The sequence below is a fragment of the Balaenoptera musculus genome, chromosome 17, assembly GCF_009873245.2.
Source record: "Balaenoptera musculus isolate JJ_BM4_2016_0621 chromosome 17, mBalMus1.pri.v3, whole genome shotgun sequence".
In the NCBI taxonomy this organism is placed as follows: Eukaryota; Metazoa; Chordata; class Mammalia; order Artiodactyla; family Balaenopteridae; genus Balaenoptera; species Balaenoptera musculus.
Genome location: NC_045801.1, coordinates 38,920,581 through 38,944,290, shown reverse-complemented (window position 1 = coordinate 38,944,290; position 23,710 = coordinate 38,920,581). Strand labels below are relative to the sequence as shown.

The 23,710-nt window shown below is 40.5% G+C and overlaps 1 protein-coding gene across 4 annotated transcripts in view; it reads left to right on the top strand.

The window, feature by feature from the left end:
• The first annotated feature begins 210 nt into the window (after positions 1–210).
• MTDH (metadherin) overlaps positions 211–23,710 on the top strand; it is a 57,149-nt gene continuing 33,649 nt past the window's right edge. For 2 of the 4 annotated variants that reach the window (XM_036829904.1, XM_036829907.1), the window contains exons 1-2: positions 211–943; positions 12,824–12,925. In XM_036829904.1, coding sequence (XP_036685799.1) covers positions 563–943; positions 12,824–12,925 — 483 coding nt within the window. In that variant the 5' untranslated portion in view covers positions 211–562. Of the gene's footprint in view, positions 944–1,325; positions 1,443–12,823; positions 12,926–23,710 lie in introns of those variants that run through there. The other 2 variants (XM_036829905.1, XM_036829908.1) reach the window with 2 other exon arrangements.

The following is a 23,710-nucleotide window of genomic DNA, read 5'->3' as shown; positions in this document are numbered from 1 at the left end:
AAAGACTTCCTCCGGTTAACCCCTCCCAGCCACCCGCCCAGAGTCACCGATCCCCAAGGCTCGGCGCCGCCACCAGGCCCGAAAGGGTCACCGCCAACTGCAGCCGCGGCGCGCTAGCTCCAACGGCTCCAGCCCCGCCCGGCCTCGCCCGCGCCCACGTGACACCCCACGCCCCGCCCACCGGCGCCCACGTGACCCGCTGCCCTGCTCCTAGTCTACGCTCGCTGCGTGGATCGCGGCCGGAGCCGCCATTGTTCCGCCGAGGGAGGACAGCGGGGCCTGGCCCTGGCGCGGAGACGCCGCTTAGCGGCCGCCGCTGGAGACACTCCCTCCCGCCGCCCCCCTCCTCCTGGCGGCGGCGGAGTGAGGCTGACGGGGGGCACTGGGAGCCCCCTGTCCTCCTGGCGGCGGCAGCGGCCGATCCCCGGCTCCGGCGCGAGGGGCGGCCGCAATGCGCTCGGCCTGAGGCTGTCCGGCCCGGCCTTTCCTTGCTTCCCTTGACTGTTCCACGGCGTCTCTGCGCCCCGGCGTCATTCTGCGTGTGCCCCTGACGGGAGGGAAGATGGCTACACGGAGCTTGCTGGACGAGCTGGCCCAGCAGGCCGAGGAGGGCTCAGCCCGGCTGCAGGAAATGCTCTCGGTCGGCCTAGGGTTTCTGCGCACCGAGCTGGGCCTCGACCTGGGGCTGGAGCCGAAACGGTACCCGGGCTGGGTGATCCTGGTGGGCATGGGCACGCTCGGGCTCCTGCTGCTCTTCCTGCTCGGCTACGGCTGGGCCGCGGCTTGCGCCGGCGCCCGCAAGAAGCGGAGGAGCCCGCCCCGCAAGCGGGAGGAGGCGGCGGCCGCGCCGGGCCCGGCCTCTGACGACCTCGGCGTGCTGAAGAATCTCAGGAGCGAGGAGCAGAAGAAGAAGAACCGGAAGAAATTGCCGGAGAAGCCCAAAGTGAGTAGGGGAGGAGCGGCGGGAGAGTAGGGGCGAGGGGCCAGCGTGGAGCCCCTCGAGCTTGCGGGAGGCCAAACGCGAGCCGCCCCAGCCGGGAATGGGAAAGGAAAAGAGTGAGGTTAGTCGAGAGCCGGGACGCAGTCTCCCCAGGCGGTGGAGGTGATCGGTGGACACGTTACTTGGAGAACGGTGGAAACTCAGGAAGTATGGGACCGGTGGGGAAGATGAGTTTAGAGGAAGGAAGTTAGACAGTGCGAGGTATGTTTAAATAGAAGCGCCCGGCGGTCAGGTCGTTCTCGGGAACCTTGACCGCCGGAACGACATGCCAACGTCCCCGAGGCCTGCTGGGTCGGCTGCATGTGTGTGCGGAGGCTGATGGGACCTGACGGTGGGGAAGTTGTGGCAAGACTGCGCCGGGGAGGCAGAGCCTGGCTCGGGTCACACTGAGATGGGGAGATACGGCGGCCTGCAGACTCCGGGGCTGACTCTAGGCTTAAAGGTACCCAGGTCTGGACGCGCTTCCATTTTAGTTGGGACTGTTGAAGGGAGACGGTGGCCCCCTCTCATTCCGGTGCCTGTGGCAAGTGGAGGCCGGACCTGGAGCAAGGCAAGAGGGGGTCTGTTTTCTCGGGTACTCGGGGCTCCGGGGCCCTCCGAGAGAGCGCTCAGGCAAGTTCGGCGGAGCGGTGTGGGCGGTTTTGAAATAGAGTAAAGGGATGACAGAGCAGAAAGGCGCAGGCTGCGCGAGGCGTTCCGGCACCGATTTACCGGGCCACGTGTGGAAATGCAGAGAGCATCACAGCCGTTTTATCATGCCTTCGCGTTTTATTTCTGGGGCCTTTATGGCCATTTCCCCACGGTTCTCCCATTGGAACGTTCATGGTTTTATTCATTTTTTTAAAAAATACCGTGCAGTTGAGCAGGGTATGGAGGGTGTGCAAAATGAGAAACAGCTCCTAACCTATTTTTATAGCCACTGGATTTAGCTCTTCCCCTTTTCAGTACGATAAAGTACAATACTGTGTGAACTGCGCTCTGATTTTTGCTGGACAGTGGGAAGTATACACGTGAGAGTTAAAGTCAGTCATGGAAACTAATACAGGAGACAGATTCAAAAATAATTCTAATACTTTGTAGACTGACAGGTGCTGTAGAGGTGTGAGCAGTATAAATGAGGGTTGGAGAATGGGAGACTATTTCCATTGGAGGGATTTAGGCAAGTTATTGGAGGAAGTGAGATCTGAGTTGAAGCTAAAGCAATGAGAGTATGGTTGGTAACAGTACAAAGGATAAGGCTGTAGTAGAGATGTGACAGGTCACAGTTACTGCATTATTAGGTCTAGATTAGACCTGCTGATTAAGAGGATGCAAGATACATGCAAGACCTGGGAAAGGATACAACTTTGTCAGTATGAATACCACCTTAGGTTAGGAGAAGAGAAAATACAAGTGATTTGGAACATAGGTAATTATATTTAAACTTGTAGAGAGTATCAAGGATTACCAGAAAGTAATGTTATGGTGGAAATAAAGAACCTGGCTCCAAGACAGGAAAGAAGGTGATCTTGAAAAAAACACATACATTAATAAGCCTAGGACCAGTGTGGATGAAGCAGGATGTGAAAATTTCAAAGCCCTGTTTGGGATGTCTGGAATTTCAGATAGACTTGGGTCAAGAGACAGGTGCTCCGAGTGCCCACTCGAAGTGCATCACAACACTTGGACGACCCATCTGAAGAAGGAGCACAGACAGGCTCCTGTGGAACTTGTGCTGTGAAAAATGCTTATCAAACTTAGTACTTATTCCTTCTCCTTTTCATTTGAGTTAAGGAAAGGGGAATGAATAAATAAATCCAGTTTTAGCTTTGGGGAGTGGAGAATGGCGTGAGAAAACATATTTGCCTACCTAATGGTAAAGTTGTGTTGGAGAAGTTCATCAGCATGTACAAAACTGTAGCTTTCAAACATTTTTGCAACCTACATTGAAAACATTTTACATTGCAATACCCACCACACATGTATCAAACTGTTTTTCTTTAATGGTATTTGTGACCCACTAAATTGGTTTCACATTTGATTGTGAGGCGTGACCCACAGTTAGAAAAACACTGCTTTATAGGGTTAAGAAATACAAGCTTCCATTTATTTAGTTAGTACTCATATGGTTTGCACTGTGCTAAATATTTACTTGGGGAAAAGCAGGATACTGCTTGCAAATTGAAGGCAGTAAAAAGGAATATGTCTCACAGTGAAGGGAATACAAAAGTAAAAGCTTAGTTTTTCCCCAGGGAGCTGCTTATTCCAGTTGTGGAAAAAGATATCAGAAAACCCTAGTGTGGGCCCAGGTGGCCGGGAAAAACCTTATCACAGAATTTGACTTTGAAAGTGGGGAGGAGCAGGATAGTGGGAGAGACTGAAGAAACAGCCGTGGCTCAGGGGAGGAAGACTTAACTCTGTCATCCTGGCAGGAATTAGGACCTCTAAATTTGAGTAAGGCATTTAACCATGCTCCGATTAGCTTATCTTGTTTATAAATTGAAGATATTAGTTGAGTTAAAACACCGCAGGATTCCTCAGAGTGTTAACCCTAACTACTTGCAATAGACTTGCTTTGGGGGTTTTTTTGTTTGTTTTTTTTGGTCGTGCCACACGACCTGTGGGATCCTAGTTCCCTGACCAGGGGTCCAACCAGCGTCCCCTGCATTCGAAGCATGGAGGCTTAACCACTGGAGCACCAGGGAAGTCCCTGCAGTAGAGTTACTTTGAATGCTTGTTAAATGGTGTAGATTCCTGAGTCCTACTACAGATCTTGTAAATTCAGAATCTGTGGAACTGGGTTCAGGGAATCTGCATTTTTAACAAGCTCCCTTGTCTATGAGTTTGAAAATCATTCACTGCAATAGGGCCATAAGATCCATGGTATAAGAGAGATTTCTAAATGGAGTCATGTTTAATCTTATGATCCATCTTTTATTACTACATCATTCTGATAAACATTTTAAGATATACTTAATTCTGATTCAAGTGGAATCAATGATGTCAACTACTACAGTTTTTTAAAAGGACATTCCATATTTGTTTAAATATTTTATTTTTGTCCTTTCAGTCCATCCTTTTTAGTTTTCTCTTAAATCATTCCAAATTTTACAACTTGAATTTTCAAAATTTGTTTCTAGTTGCCTTCTTTTAATTGTAGAGTAGATGTCGTTTAGCTTTTTAAAATCTATTCATAAGCTTTTTTTTTTTTTTAATTCTTATATCGGTTTGCTTTTTACCCCCTAATTTCTTGCCATAAGTTTTGGGGGGCATGAATTGCAGTTCGTTCCCCTGTTAAAAGTGGAGGGGGTGATGAAGGGGGCAGCACTTTTCACTGGGCTTAGCTCTTGGCATTTTTGGAAAACATTGTTTTCATACATGTATTTTTCATGACACCTAGTTCATTGTGAGTGTTAAATAGGCACTCAGTAAATATTTTTCGCTTGACTTAATCTGCGCAGCGATATGGATAGATGTAAGATCTCAGATAACTGGTCTTTAACAATTGTTGCTTTGAATTTCAGCTGGAAGCAGGTAACCAAGATCATCGTCAAAGAAAATTCATTTTAGTGGACAAGTTTTTTTCATATTAGTTTAGGAATTTTCATAAAGACTTGCCATAGTGCGATTGTTAATATCTATAAGCTCAGTAAATAAAAGAGTAGTGTTTTGTCTTGTTTGCTACTGTATAACCTTGCACGGTGCTGGCCGTCAATAATTATTGAATGCATAATATAGTAAGATGTCCCACCAAAGTATTTATGCAACATACTCCTATTTTTCATGCCTAGTAAATTCCATGTGAGCCACCTTTTTATTTTTACAGTGGAAAATGGCTGTGTTTGCCTCCTCTGGCTAAAATTTTGTAAGGTCCATCTTTATACAGCCAATAAATCATTCTAATAGTATGCTGTGTCTTTTGTAGTCATTACTTCTTTTCCAGTTTCACTGCCGCTGCCCTACTTGTGGACTGTTACCTTTTGCTTAGGCTGTCCTACAGCATCCTAACTGGTTTTCATGCGTCCAGTCCCTTTGTTGCCAATCCTTTCTACCCACTTATGCCAGCTAAATCTTTTAAAGCCCAACCCTGATCATGTGACTTTCAAGTTCACATCTTTTCAGTAGTTCCGCAACACCTGTTGAATAAGATCCAGTGACATGGCACTCAAGCCTTTTCAAGATCTAACCCCATCTTAGATTTACCTCATACCATTACCCCTAAGACATTACCATTAGCTAGACGTCATTGTCTCTTTATTCATATTATCTTCTTCTATTCATATTATTTTTTCTGAAAGGCATATTTTTTCTGTATCTCTACCGATTTCTACCTGTCCTTCAAGGCCCAGTTACATTGCTGCCTTTACTATAAAGCCTTCTCTAGCTCCCCAGCTAGAGTTGGTCTCTCTTTTTTATGTTTATTTTATATTTTTTATGAGAGCTGAAACAAGAAGGCAGAGCATTGCCTGGGAATGTGCTTGTAGGATGACTCAGATCTTTTCACAGCTCTGTGCATGTCCAAGAATGACAAGTATTGATTTTGAGGTTAGAAATAAATTTTAGTGAGTAAGCAAATTTGCCAATATGGAATCTTCAAATAGTGGTGATCAACTGTTTATTTGCCTGTATCTGTAACTGGACTGTTCCTCTCATCTCCAAAACCTCATGTCTAGATGTACACTGGATTTCTTCAATTAGAAACCTGATGTTTGTCTCAAAAACTTTAACATCGCCGAAACAGGGCTTATAATTCCCTGCCCTTTCCCAGTCTTCCCCATTTCTGTAAATGGTAAATGACTCTGCCATTCCTTCAGTTACTCGAGCCAAAAGTCTAAGAATCGTTCTTGGTTCTTCTAGTTTCCTTACCTCCTCATCTTCACCTCATATCCTAATCCTTCAGCAAGTACCATCAGTTTTATCTCCAAAACGTATATTTCGTCCGGCTATTATCACCTTAACTCACTTGTACAGCAGTAGCTTCTGTTGGCTGCCCCCAGTCCTTCCTCAACACCCTAGTAAGGAGTCTTTTTAAAAACAAGTCACCATCTTGTCTAAAACGAACATTTCAGTAGCTTTTGCATTTAAAATCTAAACTTCTTTCCTCTATGGCCCAGCACCTGCTTTTTTTTCTTAGCAATTTTGAGTTGGTTTCCTCTCATTTGCTACCTTCACCTATAGTAATCTTTTTCAGTTCTTCAAACTCTCACAACCCAGTACCTTCATGTGAGCTGTTATTAACACTTCTGGAACCATCTTGACCACACTGTTCTAATCAGCCTTTAGGTCTCACTTTAAAACTCACCTTCCCAGAAAATGCTTTCCTGATCACCCTATTTGAAATAGGCATCCCCTTCTATTTTCTGTCTTAACCTCTTATATGTGTTTCCTTTATTGTAGTTTGTAAGTTGTCTAGTAACTTATTCATTTACTTTTGCTCGGTGTCTTTTCTCTCCACTAGATTATAAGCCTTGATATGGGATAGCAAGCAGTGACTGGCATATAAGAGCCTTTGATAATTATTTGTTAAACTAAATGCTGAATGAAGTATCTAAAATGACATCTCACTGTTTAGTTGAATAATCTAATCTGTTATTGGGCTAAATAAATTTGTTTTTTAAGATATTCTCAATAGAATTATGTCTTTTATTCATAGGTGGTGGTTTTGCCATGTCATCCCAGGTATTACTAAAGTTTCGTGTCATCTACAGGATTTTCTTTTTCCCTTCAAGTCACTAGTCCTCTTAGTTTTAAGTCTTAGAAGAATACTCATTTGATTTAAAAATCCTGAGTGATAGGTAAAACAAACATTCCTGATTTTACAAAAAGGAATCTTGAGATTCAGAGATTAAGTGACTTATTCAAGGTCATAGAGCAAAGGCATTTCAAAGGCAAAACAATACCCTGATTTCTAGTCTAAGAACTCACTGTTATTTCCATTATACCTCTCTGATTTTTTTTTTTTTTTTGTAACCTCTCATTTTGATAGCATGTTCCAGGATATTATATTGCATTCAGAGAACAAATCTAATTTTCTCAGTGAGTTACAACTTTGTTGCTTTTAAATTTTACTTTTAGAATGAGAAGTTTCTGCTGAAAATTATAATGACCTTTACAGAAGCTCCAGAATTTTGGCTCCATTTGTTTGGTTACATGACAGGACTTTTTCATCCTGTCATTTTCTTCTGCCAGAGGCCTTGCAGAAAAGACCTTAAATAGTTGTGCTCATCTTAAATACCAAGAGCAGCAATAAACCCTCCGAACACTTGTTTTTGTTGCACTTTGGCTTTATTGAGTAATGTACTACTTCTTAAGGTTGTGAAAGCCTTGAAAGCATTTTTCAAACTGTTCCACAGAATGCCAGTGTTCCAGAAGGCATCCATCAGGATCTGAGAAAGAATTGCATGGATATGTGTCTGCTGTACCACCTGTAATCCTTACCTCAGTACCTATCTGACATAAAACCTTGAAAACCAATGCTGTATTTAGTGTTTCAAAAATCATCTTTAGAATAATTTGGCCATGTGATAGGTATTGAATGTCATCTCTCTAACCTATAAAAGTAGCCCTGAGCATCCCTGATGCAATCAACAAAGAGATGTTTTGGAATCCCTGAAGAGGATTTAGTTTTGGCTAGCTGTTGAGAAGGCACAAGGATCTTTACCCTAAAGGAAATATCTCAGGATATATAGCAAGATTTTGCAAATTTGATTTATAGGCCATATTTGTAAGATTATCCTCTTAGTTTTTAAGAGTTTAAAATTGGGGTTGAATTTAAAAATAAGTTGGTAAATTACTGTGACTGAAGCTGTGGTTTATGTGTATGTTTAGTTTATGTAATTGGTATGTGCACAACATTTGGCAGGAAAAAACACACAATTTGTGTTTTCAAATAAATGACAAGAAATTGTTCTGTCTTGAATATGTATCAGCACTCTTCACAACTAAAACGAAGAAACTGACCAAGACTAAGTCTTGTCCATTAAATGAGATAATGCATGTGCTTGGCACATGGCAAATACTTGGAAATTATTAGGTCTGTCAGCTAAAGATGATATCTCTTGAATTTCCATGATGTCTTGCCTTTATTTTTTTTTATCATGGACATAATATGTAGTCTTACGCTTCCTGTATGCTCAGTATAATTTCCAGCTAAGAAAATTGAGACTCCAGTGAAGTAGTAACTTGTCCAGGGTGATAGACATTTGGGGATTCAACCGTGGTCTCAGCTTGCCTTCAAAACTCATACTCTTCTCCTTTAAGAGGCTGGGGAATGGGGACGGGATGGGGGGGGTGGGGGAGGCAGAGTACATCTTTTGTCTGGTATTTTAGTGTGTGCTATTGTGTTCTTCCTTTGCTTTGGTCTAAGCTTCTTGAGGGCAGGAATTGTGCCTCACTTGCCTTTGTTTCAAGGTTTTAAGGGTTCTGCATATTACTCTACAGAGTTCACTTACTGGATGTTGAGTGAATGAACATGAATGAATATTGTGTAATTTTTCTAGAAAACAGTGAAACTATAAGCAGCTTTTTAAAAAAGAAAGATAGTATGACATGTCTCTAGAGCAAGCCTGGACTATTTCTAGCCTCTGAGAGGATACATTTACTCATCATTTGTATTCTGTTAACTTCCCAAAAGAATTTGTGTCTGGAGCATTGGGCCCATTGGATACATGTACAGTTTGTTAGCCCTCGTGACCACCAGGACTTAACATATATTTTGAGCTTGCTAGTATGAAAAATGACTTGAGTGCTGGAATATGGGTTGAGTATATGGGCCATCATAGCTTTGGAGAGGAAAGGATATTGAAGGGAAGAAACTGTTTCTTGAGCAAGTAAAGTATGCTTTCACATGTTTTCTCATTTACTGTCACTTTAACAAGTTACATAAGACAAGTTACATATTTTCTTCGTATTTACAGATGATGAAGTTGAGGGTTAAGTCAAGGAAAATGCTTAAAGTCACGGTGATTAAATATGGAAGTTGGGCCTTAATCCCAGGTTGTCCACTCCAAAGCCCATAGTCTTTTCATATTTCCCCTTTTTTTGGTAGTTAGTAGACTGCCCTTCTAGTTTCTAAACTTAAGAAATGGACTTCCCTGGTGGTGCAGTGGTTAAGAATCCGCCTGCCAATGCAGGGAACACGGGTTCGGGAAGATCCCACATTCCGCAGAGCAACTAAGCTCGTGTGCCACAGCTACTGAGCCTGCACTCTAGAGCTCACGGGCCACAACTGCTGAGCCCACGAGCCACAACTGCTGAAGCCTGGGCGCCTAGAGCCCATGCTCCGCAACAAGAGAAGCCACCGCAATGAGAAGCCCATGCACCGCAACAAAGAGTAGCCCCCGCTTGCCGCAACTAGAGAAAGCCTGTGCGCAGCAACGAAGACCCAACACAGCCAAAACTAAATAAAATAAATTTTTTTAAAAAATTAAGAAAAAATAAATAAATAAACTTAAGAAGTTTCCAAGTAATTTGAAGTCATGGTTTTTACATTTTGTGGCTAAAAATAAAGTTTATATAACTAAGTGAGAATAGGATTCTAAATGCTTTCATTTTAGAAGTGTCAAATGTTAAACCTTGTTTATGCTTACCTTAGCTATAGATTCTTCTGCAATTTAGAATCAGTTTAACAGATATATAAAGGCCACTCAAATGGAGTAGAAGTCTATTATTAAGCATATCTTCTTATTCTGAACCTTAAAGCTCCCAGAGGGCAGATTCTTTTCGTATGTCCTCGTCCCTGAGGTCCCTAGCGAGGTGCCTTGTGCTTAAGTACTTAATAAATGTTTATGGAATTAGTAAATTGGAGATTGACTAACGTGAAGAATTTTATTTCCTTGAGTAGTTATCAAATAAGACCCTGTTCCCCTGCTGTGTGGCCCCCTCCTCCATTTTATTTTCCTGATTGTCAGCTAGGTGTCTTCATTCTGCCTTATCACCCTCCCAACACACACACGTTCTTTTGTGAATGTATTTTTTAAAAGGATCTGGGATGGGAGTGACATGGCATTGTCTACAAGTTTATCCCTGTAAGAAATAATTATATCATTTTTCTGTTACTGGTTGATTTTCACCAAATTTGAAGGACATTTTGGGGTGGTCTAATTTAAAATATAGATTGCATGCTATATATAAAATTAACTTTGGTTGGCCCTGGAGGGGAACACCTCAAAATTTTCCAGAGGATTTTAAACCGGGGTACAGCAAGAGGCCCATGTAATTCTAACCTGTAGAAACAACACCATATATATTATAAAGTCTCTATGATCAGAGAAGATACTTTCATGTAAAACCCAGCATGGAAGTCACATTGGATTTGAAGTGTTAGTTTGCGTGTGAGCAGATCTGCATAATATGCTTCCATTTAGGGATTTGCTAATTTAAATGTGGTTAATGCTTTACCAGGACAAGGCTTCCTTGACCAGCTAGTAGAGATCAGATTAGTGCTGTTGATAGGTAGGAGAGGCACAACCACCATAGTGTATCCTCTTTTCCTGCTACCTAAGAATGCTGTTGACTTTTCCCTTGGGATAGGGGGCTTATTATTTCATGGTGTCAGGCATTTGTGGGGAGCTGTTGATGACTTATGGAACCCCAATAGTTATGAGACCTATATAAAGCCCAAAAGTTAGTGGAAAATTGGGAAATCTGCATAGACCAGAGGGAACAGCTGCAGTTCTAGCCACTACGTAAGTTGTTGCAAAGAAGCAAGTAAAATCGGCACAGGTTGGAACGTGGGACCACCTTTGGCTTGCTGATCATCGCAGAGCCTATGAAATGGAGACTGAGTGTTCCTCTGTTGGTCACTGATTGAGGATTTCAGACTTTGTATTTGTCCAGAAGGAAAGATTGTTTCATCTTTCATTTGGGAGGCTCTATCAGCATTGTTTGCAGTTGTCTCAAAGGAATTGCATTGAACTTCTTAGCGGTTTTTAAGATAGTTTTTAACCACTTAATTTCACCTTTTTACAGCTAGTATATAAATTAAAATGACTCAATTTAGTCATTTACATGAGTAAAATGGAGGTATCATATAAGTGACTATGATAGTTTGCTGAAGGGATTAATTAGTTAAATGAAGTTTCACAGATGTGAGGCTTGTGAGCTGCCACAAGTGAAGAGAGGGAAACTGTGTGGACTTAGAGCTGTAAGATCGGTCAGTTGGAGTAAAGGTTACATGGAAAGGTGAGGACGACCCCAGAAAATCAGAAAAAGTAAGTTTGACTAGTCTGAAATAAGAAATGGCATATGAGAATTGACAAGTAAGATGGTGATACTGGAAAGTAGGATTAAATAAAGTTTTATATTCCTGATGTGGATATGGCTCTAAGCCCAAATTCCTTTCTGGGGTTTCTGACCTTTCTCAATGCATTGTCTCCTCCACCCCTCCCCGCCCCCCCAATATACATAAACACAGAGAAATGAGAAGAGACAGCATTAAAGTGGCAAAACAGCCCAGAGGAAAGAAAACCAAACCGAGAGTGAGGACACCTAGTTTCAACATTAGCTGTCTGACTTTAACAAGTTGCTTAAGACTCAGCATATTAAATTTGAGTTAATTAGGAATTTAATCAGCTAAAAGACAGCTTTTGTTTGGATTTTTCCACCATAAATCTTTGGGAAAACTGCAGATTGGGTTTTGGGATATTAATGGTTTCTCTTTCCAACTGCATATCCCTGATAATTTTGCACAAATGCAGGTAATGTCACCTTAGAAAAACTTTGAACATTCATATTGTTTTCATGGCTATAGGTCTGCTGTAATAAGTAATCTGGTGGAAATCTGTTCTGCAAGAACTAGAAATAAAGCAATTTAAACTAGTATATTGATTTGCTAACTTACTGTGTTGAATATGAGAAGAATGGGCAAGTGAAAAGAAGTAGTAAGATCCAGAAAGAAGAGGTTAGAAATACAGATACCTGGGAGATACCTGGGCCCTTTTCTTCAGAGTTCTGAATCTAAGTATATTTCTGGTGATGGGGCTCAGAAATGCTTCATTTAAAAAAAAAAAAACCCAAACTAGTGATTCTGATTAAAAGCCAGAATTGGTGTTCACAGACCTAATTCTACTCATGAATACCTCTAAGTGCTATCTTTTTATTTTGGGGATGTTAGGAAAACTGAGGTAGCCTTTTTAAACTGTGGCAGCGGGTTAGTAAAGCTTCTTAATCCTAGAATAGTAGAGCTATTAGATTGTAGGATTACAGGGGACATTGGCGATGATCTAATACAGAGACCAACAAACTGTGGTCCATGGACCAAATCTGGCCCTCCACCTGTGTTTGTAAAGTTTTTTGGAACACAGACATACTCATTCCTTTATGTATCGTCTGTGGCTGCTTTTGTGCTACAGTAGCAGAGTTTTGTAGTTGGGACAGAGACTCCATAGCTCACAAAGCCTAAAATATTTTCTATCTGGCCCTTTACCAAAAAAGTTTGTGGACTTTTGAATAGATCAGACCTATCATTTTTATACATGTAGAAATAAGGCTCAAAGATAACGAGTGAAATACTCTGAGATTACACAGCCAATTGATGGTCAGAATGCAAATACAATTTAGTTCTTTTTCCTGCTTCCATTCCACTATTTTTTGTTGGAGGTACTGATGCCTGGGTGAAATCAGAAAATAAACTTGTGGTGCAGTTTTGCTTATAAGTTCATTCTTTATTATATTACAAGATGTAGTTCCTAGGGACAATAGTCTTAGATAACACAGCTGTACAAAAGTCTTTAATTTGGGTCGGGGGTAGAATTTGATTGTTGTATATTCTGTGTCCTGAGTACAAATCTTTGATTTGCTCTGCCAAGCAGTTTGATAACAGAATCCGTTATTGTTGCTGTGCAGCCAAACGGACGGACCATCGAAGTGGCTGAGGAAGAGGTTGTCCGAACTCCTCGGAGTGCAGCAGCTAAGCAGCCATTAGAGACACACAAGAAAAATGAAAAGGTCAGTTGGGAGCATGTGAAATTATATGCAAGGCTCTTAATAAAGAGAGTGACATATAAAGTGTTACATGTACACCCCCATTTAAGGAAAACTAAAAATCTGAATTTATCATAGCGGATGGATGGGTGGTGGAGGTTTAAGTAAGTTGGTTTTGTTTGTTTGTTTTTTAAGGAGGGATGTATCACCAAGTATTTTAAACATTGCCGTGACATTATTAAGTTTTCATTTTGCCAGAAACAATTTATTCATGACTTGAACATCTTTTATATGAGTAAGGTTCCAGATATGTAACATACCTCTTATTGGAAAACAAAATTGTGATACCTTTGTTAATAGTGCACTTTTGGCATGAAAAGCTTGGCAAAATTGTTCTATGGTATTAAGTGTTAATATAGATTTCTATTGTGACAGCGACATAATCATCTACTTATTAGATACAATTTGAATTTTTTTAACAAAGGAAAATATTCTGTACTCAGGTCATTATTAAAAGGTTTGGATGTGCACTCTTAAGTTTTCAAATAAGACAATCTCTTATACCCCGTTAATGGTACATTCCTGGGATTTTATTCATTTTCCAGTTGCCAGTGTTAGAACCGACCCGTTGACTTACTTTAGTTTGTAAGTAGGCAAAATGTACAAGACTCTGTTAACAGTGGTACCTCCTGCTGTGGGCGAGAGACTTTTTATTTAATTCTTTTTGGTACATTAAAAACTGCAACCTCTCCCCCCGCCCCTTTTTTTTTTAACCCTTGCATGCATGGCTCCTTTTCAGGGAAAACGAACAAAAAAACAACCACAGGTAGGTAAGTGGTTTCTAGGAACCAAGGTGCCACAACTCCAGCCCCGTAGCGTAGTGGTGTGAAGTGCTTGGTACAGTTTCTTAATGCTCATAATTTCAAAATACCACTGAAGAACTGGTGAGATCAATTCTGCCCTGTAACCCGGTGAAATTGGTCTAGGGCCAAGACAGCTGCAGGTAGGATGGCTTAAAATGAAGGATGGGGGCTTCCCTGGTGGCGCAGTGGTTGAGAATCTGCCTGCTAATGCAGGGGACACGGGTTCGAGCCCTGGTCTGGGAAGATCCCACATGCCACGGAGCAACTGGGCCCGTGAGCCACAACTACTGAGCCTGCGCGTCTGGAGCCTGTGCCCCGCAACGGGAGGGGCCACGATAGTGAAAGGCCCGCGCACCGCGATGAAGAGCGGTCCCCGCACCGCGACGAAGAGTGGCCCCCACTTGCCGCAACTAGAGAAAGCCCTCGCACGAACCGAAGACCCAGCACAGCCAAAAATAATAAATAAATAAATAAATAAATAAAAAAAAAAAAAAAAATGAAGGATGGTTGTGGGAAAGAATTAAATATATGTCCGACTTTGCCTTTGGCAGAAAAATAAATAGTAAATTACTTTTGTTAACAAATAAGCATACAATTTAGGGACTGTGAATTTACACTGTGAATAGTTTATATGCTTAATGTAGATGTATACTTCTCCCATCTAGTGTTTCCTTGTTCCTGGGCTTTCTCTTTACTAGTGAGCATTTTATACTTAACTCCTGCTTCCACTCCCTGAATTATCCTGAAAAATCTGTAGTTGGAATAATTAATCAACTACCATTCATCTCTGATTGATTAATTATATATAGATTGTATGTATCGGGATGTAAAACCATAGTTTAAAGTTTTAAATCATTCTGAAATCTCTTATGTTAGAAAGTAATTATAATGGTTGACATTTGTTAAGTATCTATAACATGGCAGGCACTGTGCAAGGTGAGGTATGTGTATATATCGTACATATTTACTTCGCACATAATTACTTATTTAATTATAAGTAAATATATTTACTTATAATATAGTAGGGACAACTTATTGAGCACTTACTGGGTGTACTTTTAAGACTTTATAGAATATTTATACATGTTACTTTAATTATCCTCGCAAGAATGCTGAGGAGGTGGTATCATACCTATCTTACAAATAAGAAACCTGAGGCTTAAGTTACCTAAGCTTTTAAAAGTACAGTCAGTTCTAACCTAGACCCATCACTCCAAAGTCTGTACTTTTCACTGCTCTGTATTATTTCTAATCCTTTCAAAAACTCTTCCAGGCAAATAGTATTAGTCCCATTTACAAATAAGGGCTCTGAAGCATAGAGGGATTGTGTGATTTCTCTAATTTCATACGTAGTTTCTGAACTGGGATTTGAACCCAGCTCATTCTGATGCCAAAGCCCATGTGCTGTTTAATCACTTGACAGAACCACCTCCTTTCAGTTGCTTTTTTAGTGCAAGGCTTCTACCTTTGGTTTGTCGCCTATTTGATTTGACTTTTTGCATAATAATAAATGCTACCACTCATGCTTAATGTTTCTTTTCGCAATCCTACATCTTGAATTTATGCTTTATAACTTGGTTCAGTCCAGGTGACTCTCATTTCAGTTAACTTTTTATGCTATTGTGCTGTGTGCTGTTGTGTGTTTTAAATATGTGGGGTTTTTTTTAAGACTTCTTACTGTCTTTTTTCGTAAATAAACATCTTAGGTCTACTTATGTACCTTAATATGTATTATTATGTATTTGTTTTCCTCTCAGAGCCACGTTAGGCACTTTAAGAAATACAGTTTGGCCGTAAAGCAGTTGCACTCTATGCAGTGATATTGAATACCTTGTCCTGTCACTTGAGTAAGCCTTATAGATAAAACTGTCTAAAAACCGTATATGACAAGAGCTATAGATATTGGGTCTATAAAGCAAGTTAAGCTACCAGGTCCATTTGGATACGAAGGTTAATGCTTCATTGATGCTAGTCTCTAGTAGAGTATACACTGGATCATTAGCCAGGCTGAATGCATTGTGCTATTTGATGATGAAGAGAATAAGGAGAAATGTAAGACGTACTTACCCTCAGAGAGATTACAGTCTAGTTAAGGAAAGGCAAGCATAAGAGAAGATACCAGGTAACATACGGCCTTGAGTGCCAGGTATTCAGAGAAGTAAGATTATCCTATTTGGGTAGCCAGAAAAGATCGACTTAATTGGACTCTTGAGGATGGGGATGGTATTTCAGTGAGTAGAAGTGGGGAGGCCAGTTTTGGCAGGGGAGAGAAACAAATGAACACAGTCAGTCATTGTTCAGCTGAAAGAAAACAACATATTCAGACTCAAGGGAAAGCCCTAGACAGGTTTGACTGGTCAGAGTGGGGTGGGGTATGATGAAAACTTAGATATGCTCAGCTGGCAGCAACATTTATGATTAACAAATCAGCATTGCATCTGTGATTGTAAAGGTCTGAATTAAGATAGAAGTGTAAAGATGGTTAGTAAGAAAAATAGCAAAAGCAAAAATGTATAAAATTTGGTCACAATCAGGTTGTTGCGGACAAAGTCAGTGGTGTCCTACTGAAGTATTCATTATAAATATTAACAAGTTCTTACATTTTGGTGATGCTACACAGAGTACAAAATATTTTCACATCTCTTAATCCTAATGCACAGGGAGGAGGGTATTATCATTTTTTTATACAGCTTATTGAAAAGAGTTTAATGAATTGCCCAGGATCACATAGCTAGTAAGTAATGCTCTCTCAATTTCTTTGAGGTAGCAGTTCTCAAAGTGTGGTCCGTGGACCCCTGTGAAGGGATTCCAGGGACCTTTTTGTTGGGTCCCAGAAGACAAAAGTGTTTTCAGAATAATTAAGACATTGTTGTCTTTTCCACTGTGTTAATATTTGCATTAAGGGTGCAAAAGCAGTAGTGAGTAAAACTACTGACTCCTTAGTACAAATAAAGGCAGTGACACCAAGCTACTTGTAGTTGAATTCTTTACTGCAATCCACTTACAGTTGGAAAAATAAAAAGGAAAAAATAAAATAAAAAAGCTAATTCCACTTAAGAGTATCCTTGACGAATCTGAAAAAATGATCGTTATTCATTTGATTAAATATTGACTTCTGAATACATGCCGTTTAATATTCTGTATGATGAAATGGGAAGTATGCATAAAGTATGCTCTGTACTGAAAAACAGTGGTTGGCTTGAGGAAAAACACCTGTGCAGTTGAGTTGCAAGCTGGACTAGCCACTTATTTCTTGTTACTCCATTTTTACTTGAGAGAACAACTGAGAGGCCATGGTTATTTAGAGTTGGGTATTTGTAGACATTTTCTCAAAAGTCATCAAGACAGTTCAAGGAAAACAACTGATAGTACTGTTACAAATGATAAAATGATTTGTTGCCAAGTGAAAATTAGAAATTTGGAAAATTTGTGTCTACCACCATGAGCTTGACAACATCCCAGTACTTAATGAATTGCTGATGAGATCAGCAGTGATGTTAACAAATGTGTTGGTTTTTTTTAATATTGTATATAATGGATTGGGGTTTTTGTTTGTTTGTTTGTTTTTATCTATTTGGTTGCGCCAGGTCTTAGTTGCAGCAGGTGGGCTCCTTAGTTGCAGCTCACGGACTCCTTAGTGGCGGCTCGCTGGCTCCTTAGTTGTGGCATGTGAAATCTTAGGTGGGGCATGCATGTGGGATCTAGTTGCCTGACCAGGGATCGAACCCGGGCCCCCTGCATTGGGAGCGTGGAGTCTTAACCACTGCGCCACCAGAGAAGTCCCCAGAATGTTTTTTGGTTTTTTGTTTTTTATAAATTTTATTTATTTATGTATATATGTATGTATGTATGTATGTATTGGCCGCGTCGGGTCTTCCTTGCTGCGCGCAGGCTTTCTCTAGTTGTGGCGAGCAGGAGCTACTCTTCGTTGTGGTGCACAGGCTTCTCATTGAGGTGACTTCTTTTGTTGCAGAGCATGCGCTCTAGGCGCGCAGGCTTCAGTAGTTGTGGCGCACGGGCTCAGTAGTTGTGGCTCATGGGCTCTAGAGCGCAGGCTCAGTAGTTGTGGCACACGGGCTTAGTTGCTCCGCGGCATGTGGGATCTTCCTGGACCAGGGCTCGAACCCGTGTCTCCTGCATTGGCAGACAGATTCTTAACCGCTGCGCCATCAGGGAAGCCCCCCAGAATGTTTTTTAACCTTTTGGAAGATGTATGTAACTCAGTGAATCAATATTTTCCAAACGCTCAATGCTTGCGTGTTACAAAAGTAGACAAGTATAAAAGATTCATTTAAGGTGCAAGGTAGACCAATGGATTTTAATGTAGTAAAGTATAGAAAGCTCATTGATGTAGTTTCAGATTCCACATTGCAACAATTTTTAAGAAACTACCACTTGACAAGTTTTGATGTAATATTTTTTCCTTCCTCTACCTAAAATCCTTCATGATTTCCCGTTGTTATTACTTGACAATCTTGAACATAATCCAATGGCACTGTGGCTCAAGTCTCTTTTCTTACCTCTTACCTTCTCTAAGCTCCAGACACTTTGGTTTTCTTTCTTTTCCTTTCTATTTTTTTAATTTAATTTATTTATTTTATTATTTTTGGCTGCGTTGGGTCTTTTCCCGCGGGCTTTCTCTAGTTGCGGCGAGTGGGGGCTACTCTCCGTTGCAGTGCACGGGCTTCTCATTGCGGTGGCTTCTCTTGTTGCGGAGCACAGGCTCTAGGCACACAGGCTTCAGTAGTTGTGGCACATGGGCTCACTAGTTGTGGCTCGCAGGCTGAGTAGTTGTGGTGCACAGGCTTAGTTGTTCCACGGCATGTGGGATCTTCCCGGACCAGGGCTCAAACCTGTGTCCCCTGCATTGGCAGGTGGATTCTTAACTGGTGTGCCACTAGGGAAGTCCCTTGGTTTTCTTTCTTTTTTGTTAAACAGCTTTATTTTGAGATATACCATAGAACTTACTTCTTTCAAGTGTACAGTTTTGGTGTGTTCACAGAGTTGTACAACTATTACCACAGTCTAATTTTTAAACATGTTCCTCTTCCCAAGAAGAAATCTTGTGCCTGTTAGCAGTTGCTCCCCGTTTTCCCCTCTCCTCCCCTTGGCAACTGCTAATCTTTCATGTACTATCAAGAATATCACAATTATCTGAAAAAAACTATTGAAAAAGTCCTCCCTTTTCCAATTACATATCCACATGTATGTGTAGCCATATTTACTTCATATGCTTCAATCAAATAATATATCACAGCAAATTATTGCAAAAGCAGATATGCAAGTCCAGGTTTTTTTAATGGAGCCAGACATAAAAGATATCTGCACAATGTAAAACATGACATGCTTCTCACTAAAATGTTTGTTTTGGAAAATATAGTTCTTTATATAGGTATAATTATATAATTAGCTTATTATTACTTTGAGATAAATTAATACATAGCTAAATAATTTCTCAGTTTAAGTTTACAGTATGGTAGATACCAACAGATAGAACCCACACAAAGGCTCTTTGATTTCCTCAATACTTTTTTTAAAAAAAATATTTATTTATTTATGGCTGCGTCAGGTCTTAGTTGCAACACTCAGGATCTTTCGTTACGGCGTGTGGGCTCTTTCATTGCGGCGCACAGGCGTCTCTCTAGCTGTGGCATGCAGGCTCTCTAGTTGTGGCATGCGGGCTCCAGAGCACATGGGCTCTGTAGTTTGTGGCACGTGGGCTCTCCAGTTGTGGCTCCCGGGCTCAGTAGTTGTGGTGCGCGGGCTTAGCTCTTCCGCAGCATGTGGGATCTTATTTCCCCGACCAGGGATCGAACCTGCGTCCCCTGCATTGGAAGGCGGATTCTTAACCGCTGGACCACCAGGGAAGTCCCCTCAATACCTTTTAAGAGTAGAAAAGAGTATCCTATGACCAAGAAGTTTGAGTGATTAGTGTTTCGAAGACCAAAGACAAAATTATTCTGAAGCAGCGTAGATTTTTATACAGGCATAAACTCTAGCAGTTAGCAAACTAGAGAAAAACCTGCATGCTCAGGGAGCTTACATACATTTGTTTTATGTTCCATAATACATTTTAGAAACTGTAGTTTCAAACTAGGGATTGGCAAGCCATGACCTGCTGGCCGTATCAGGTTCTCTGCCTATTGTTGAAAGTTTTATTGGAACACAGACACGCTTATTCATTTGTTTATTGACTGTGGCTGCTTTTGCAATACAACAACAAAGTTGAGAGGCCTTATAGTTTACAAAGCCTAAAATATTTAGTATCTGGTCCCTTTTTTTGCTGAACCCCTGTTTTAAACTCCTGATACAGTCTTTTGGGTTCATTAAAATGTTTCAGTATCTGGAGTGCTTTAATATCATCTGATTCTCTAGGTCTTGGACTCTTGACTCTCCAGGCTCCCTTGTGCCGCAGTCTATAGCTTTGTGATTTCTTGGGTTTCACCCAAGGAGTTAGTTTTCAAGAACTTCTTTAAGGTAAACCAAGTGGTTTTTTTAATAAAAGTGGTAATATCTTACCAGAGAAGCCTCATTTCTGCCCGTAGACTTTTCTGTCTAAACGCCTAATGAATAGTGGAACTGAGACCAGAACTAGGACATCTGCCTTAACCCATCGTTTTTCCACGATACTATGGTTGTATCAGGCAGGAAGTGGCAAGAGGGGGTCAAAAGTGAAATGGTGAATTTGTATTTTATAATGCTATGATTGAAGTGAGAATGAAAGTGGAATCTCCAAGTGGAATTAGTTTAGGCTATTGGAAATGTGAGAAACAAATCTGGGAAAGAGTTCAGGGCTAGATAAAAGAAGTTCTTAAGAAATGTTTCTTGTAAATTTTTTAAGATTATGAGTTGATAACCATGCTGCTTATGCAGTGTTCCATAACTTACGAGCTCACACCAAACATATTTAAATAATTTAATGGCTTGGATGGTGACTCAAGTATACAAATGTAATAGCTCAAAGATTTTATTTGGGGGGACAATGAGAGTTGGGAAGACAGGGCTATATGTAATGCAGTCTAATTTTAGGCTGTTTCATTGATTAACGAAATATTAATGGAATACCTTCTATGTGCAGGATATACTATTCTAAACACAAGGAATATAATGGTTGATAAAACAGGATAAAATGGTTGATAAAAGAGTCACTATTCTCATGAAGTTTAGTGGGGAAAACAACTAAAAACAAGCAAGTATAGTCTCTAAGGTCAGGTGGTGTTAAATGCTGTGAAAGAAAATAACTAACCAGGGTGAGGAGAAAGAGGTAAAGTGCTAATTGTGGGCACTTCCTTGCACCTGCATCTCTACTCCTTCCTTCTGTTCAAAAAAAATGTATCAGAATAGTGGTGAGTGGAGAGATGCTGAGTCTAGTTTAAATCATACCTCCTCCCCAAAATGGGGGAAATCAATTGCAAACCTGTCTACTTTTAAAAAGGTTTGTGATACTTTTCATAATTAATCTCATCCTGATATTGTGTCACCAAGTTACTAAGATTAAGAACTGCTAGTTCAGACAGAGTAGAGAAATGGAATTCGTATGCCTCTTGGGCCATTCATCCTTTGCCATTTAACCATGCCCAACTCATCTGTATGTTTGAGACAAGTGAGAAAAATAAATAGTGCCAAAATGTGGAGCAGTATAAAATTAGGGACTTGCCACATTTAGGCAGGAGGTGGATGAAATTGATCCTAAAGCAATGGTTTTCAGACTTTTCAAGTGGCAATTGCTAAAACTTTTCAAAATAAATTTCACTAACAACTTTTAATTTTGTGAAGTACACTTTTATTTTTGTTTATTTTTTTGGCTGCGCCTCCTGGCATGTGGGATCTTAGTTCCCTGACCAGGGATCGAACCCGCACCCCCTGCAGTGGAAGCGCGGAGTCTTAACCACTGTACTGCCAGGGAAATCCCATCAAGTACATTTTTTTTTAATTTGTTAATTTTTTTTGCTGATTTTTTTAAAATTAATTTTTATTGGAGTATAGTGCTTTGCAATGTTGTGTTAGTTTCTGCTGTAAAACAAAGTGAATCCGTTATACGTACATGTATATGTATGTGTATACGTGTATGTGTACGTATACGTGTACGCATCCATTCTTTTTTAGGTTTCCTTCCCTTTTAGGTCACCACAGATCACTGAGTAGGGTTCCCTGTGCTGAACAGTAGCTTCTCATTAGTTATCTATTTTATACAATAGTAGTGTGTATATGTGAATCCCAGTCTCCCAGTTTGTCCCACCCCCACTCCCCCTTGGTAACTGTAAGTTTGTTCTCTACATCTGTGACTATTTCTGCTTTACCAATAAGTTCATCTGTACCATTTTTCTAGATTCCACATATAAGCGATATTATACAAGTACATTTTTAAAACCACTGTCACCATTGCAAAAAAAGAAAGGAATTTTGACACAATGGAAGAAGAACAAAAATCTCGGGAAAAAGTTTTTGCCATGAGTTAATGAAAAACCTTATACACCAGCCACTAGTCAGCAGACCAGAGCACTCCAGTATCCATTTCTAACCTTTAGAAAATACTCAGCATTCCTCTTTTTCATGCTCTGTTTACTTTATCACTCCTGACATTACCAGCAGAGACTTTAGATGATTACAGAGCTGTAAGTATTAGAGAGGTCAGTTCCCCCAAATTTTAAGGACTAGTACTTTCCAGATTAGAGAATTAATAAATTGAATAAGGATTACATTCAGAACCTGGCAACTTACCTTGTGTGTAAATGGCTAATTGCAAAATAAAGTATCATTTAACTAAAAATTTGTACAGTATTCCTCTTCTGATAGTTTTGTTGCAATGCAAATATTAGATTATACTCCCTAAGTTAATCTTTTAAGCATTAATTGGACACTGTTCTGCTTTTCTTTAGACTTTGCAGTTCTTTAAAATAGCAGTATCTGTTAAGAGAGCAGTTAGCCATTTGAATAGATCTGCTTTTGCTGTCAAGGTATACCTTTTGCCACTCTAATAAATGATAGCACTTATTTGGGTATTGTCTAATATTAGGGAGTGTTCATTTATGTTAAGATTAAAAGATGAGCTTAATTATGGAAGTTATTTTTGTGTGTTTTCTTTGATAACCAGTTCATATTTTTTTTTATATTTAAGTTCTGTGAATTTGAGAGCAAATTATTCATAGTCTTAGAACTACTTTAGCATGTGCTTTAAAGACTGTACTCTCCAAATTGGAATACATAAGAAGATCCATTGGGATGAAGGAAGAAAATATTAGACTTTCTATTTATACTGTTTTTTAATCAAAATATTAAGCTTTACTCATGTTTTATATATAGTCATTGGCATCCTTATTTAGGATGTTAAAAGGTATTAATTAATTAATTGGGGAGAGGAAAATGACAGAGATAAAGCAAATGGGGTGGAACTTGAGCTGGGTTAAGAAAAAATAATGCACATCATTTTAGGCATTGGACATCAGTAGAGGGAGGGGGTACATGGTAAAGGGTACAAAGAAAGTCACCCTAAGCACCCAGGCTACTGTACTTTATTTTGAAAGAAAATTCATGGTCAGTAAAGTTTGGGCAAAGACAAGAATATTTAGAGATGACAGTCGTGTTGGAACCAAATGATTATATATGTGAATAAAAGAATATACGGTTGGGGGCTTCCCTGGTGGCTCAGTGGTTGGGAGTCCGCCTGCCAATGCAGGGGACACGGGTTCGTGCCCCGGTCCGGGAAGATCCCACATGCCGCGGAGCGGCTAGGCCCGTGAGCCACAACTACTGAGCCTGCGCGTCTGGAGCCTCTGCTCCGCAACAAGAGAGGCCACGATAGTGAGAGGCCCACGCACCGCGATGAAGAGTGGCCCCCGCTTGCCGCAACTGGAGAGAGCCCTCGCACAGAAACGAAGACCCAGCACAGCCAAAAATAAATAAATTAATTAATTAATTTAAAAAAAAAAAAAAAGAATATACGGTT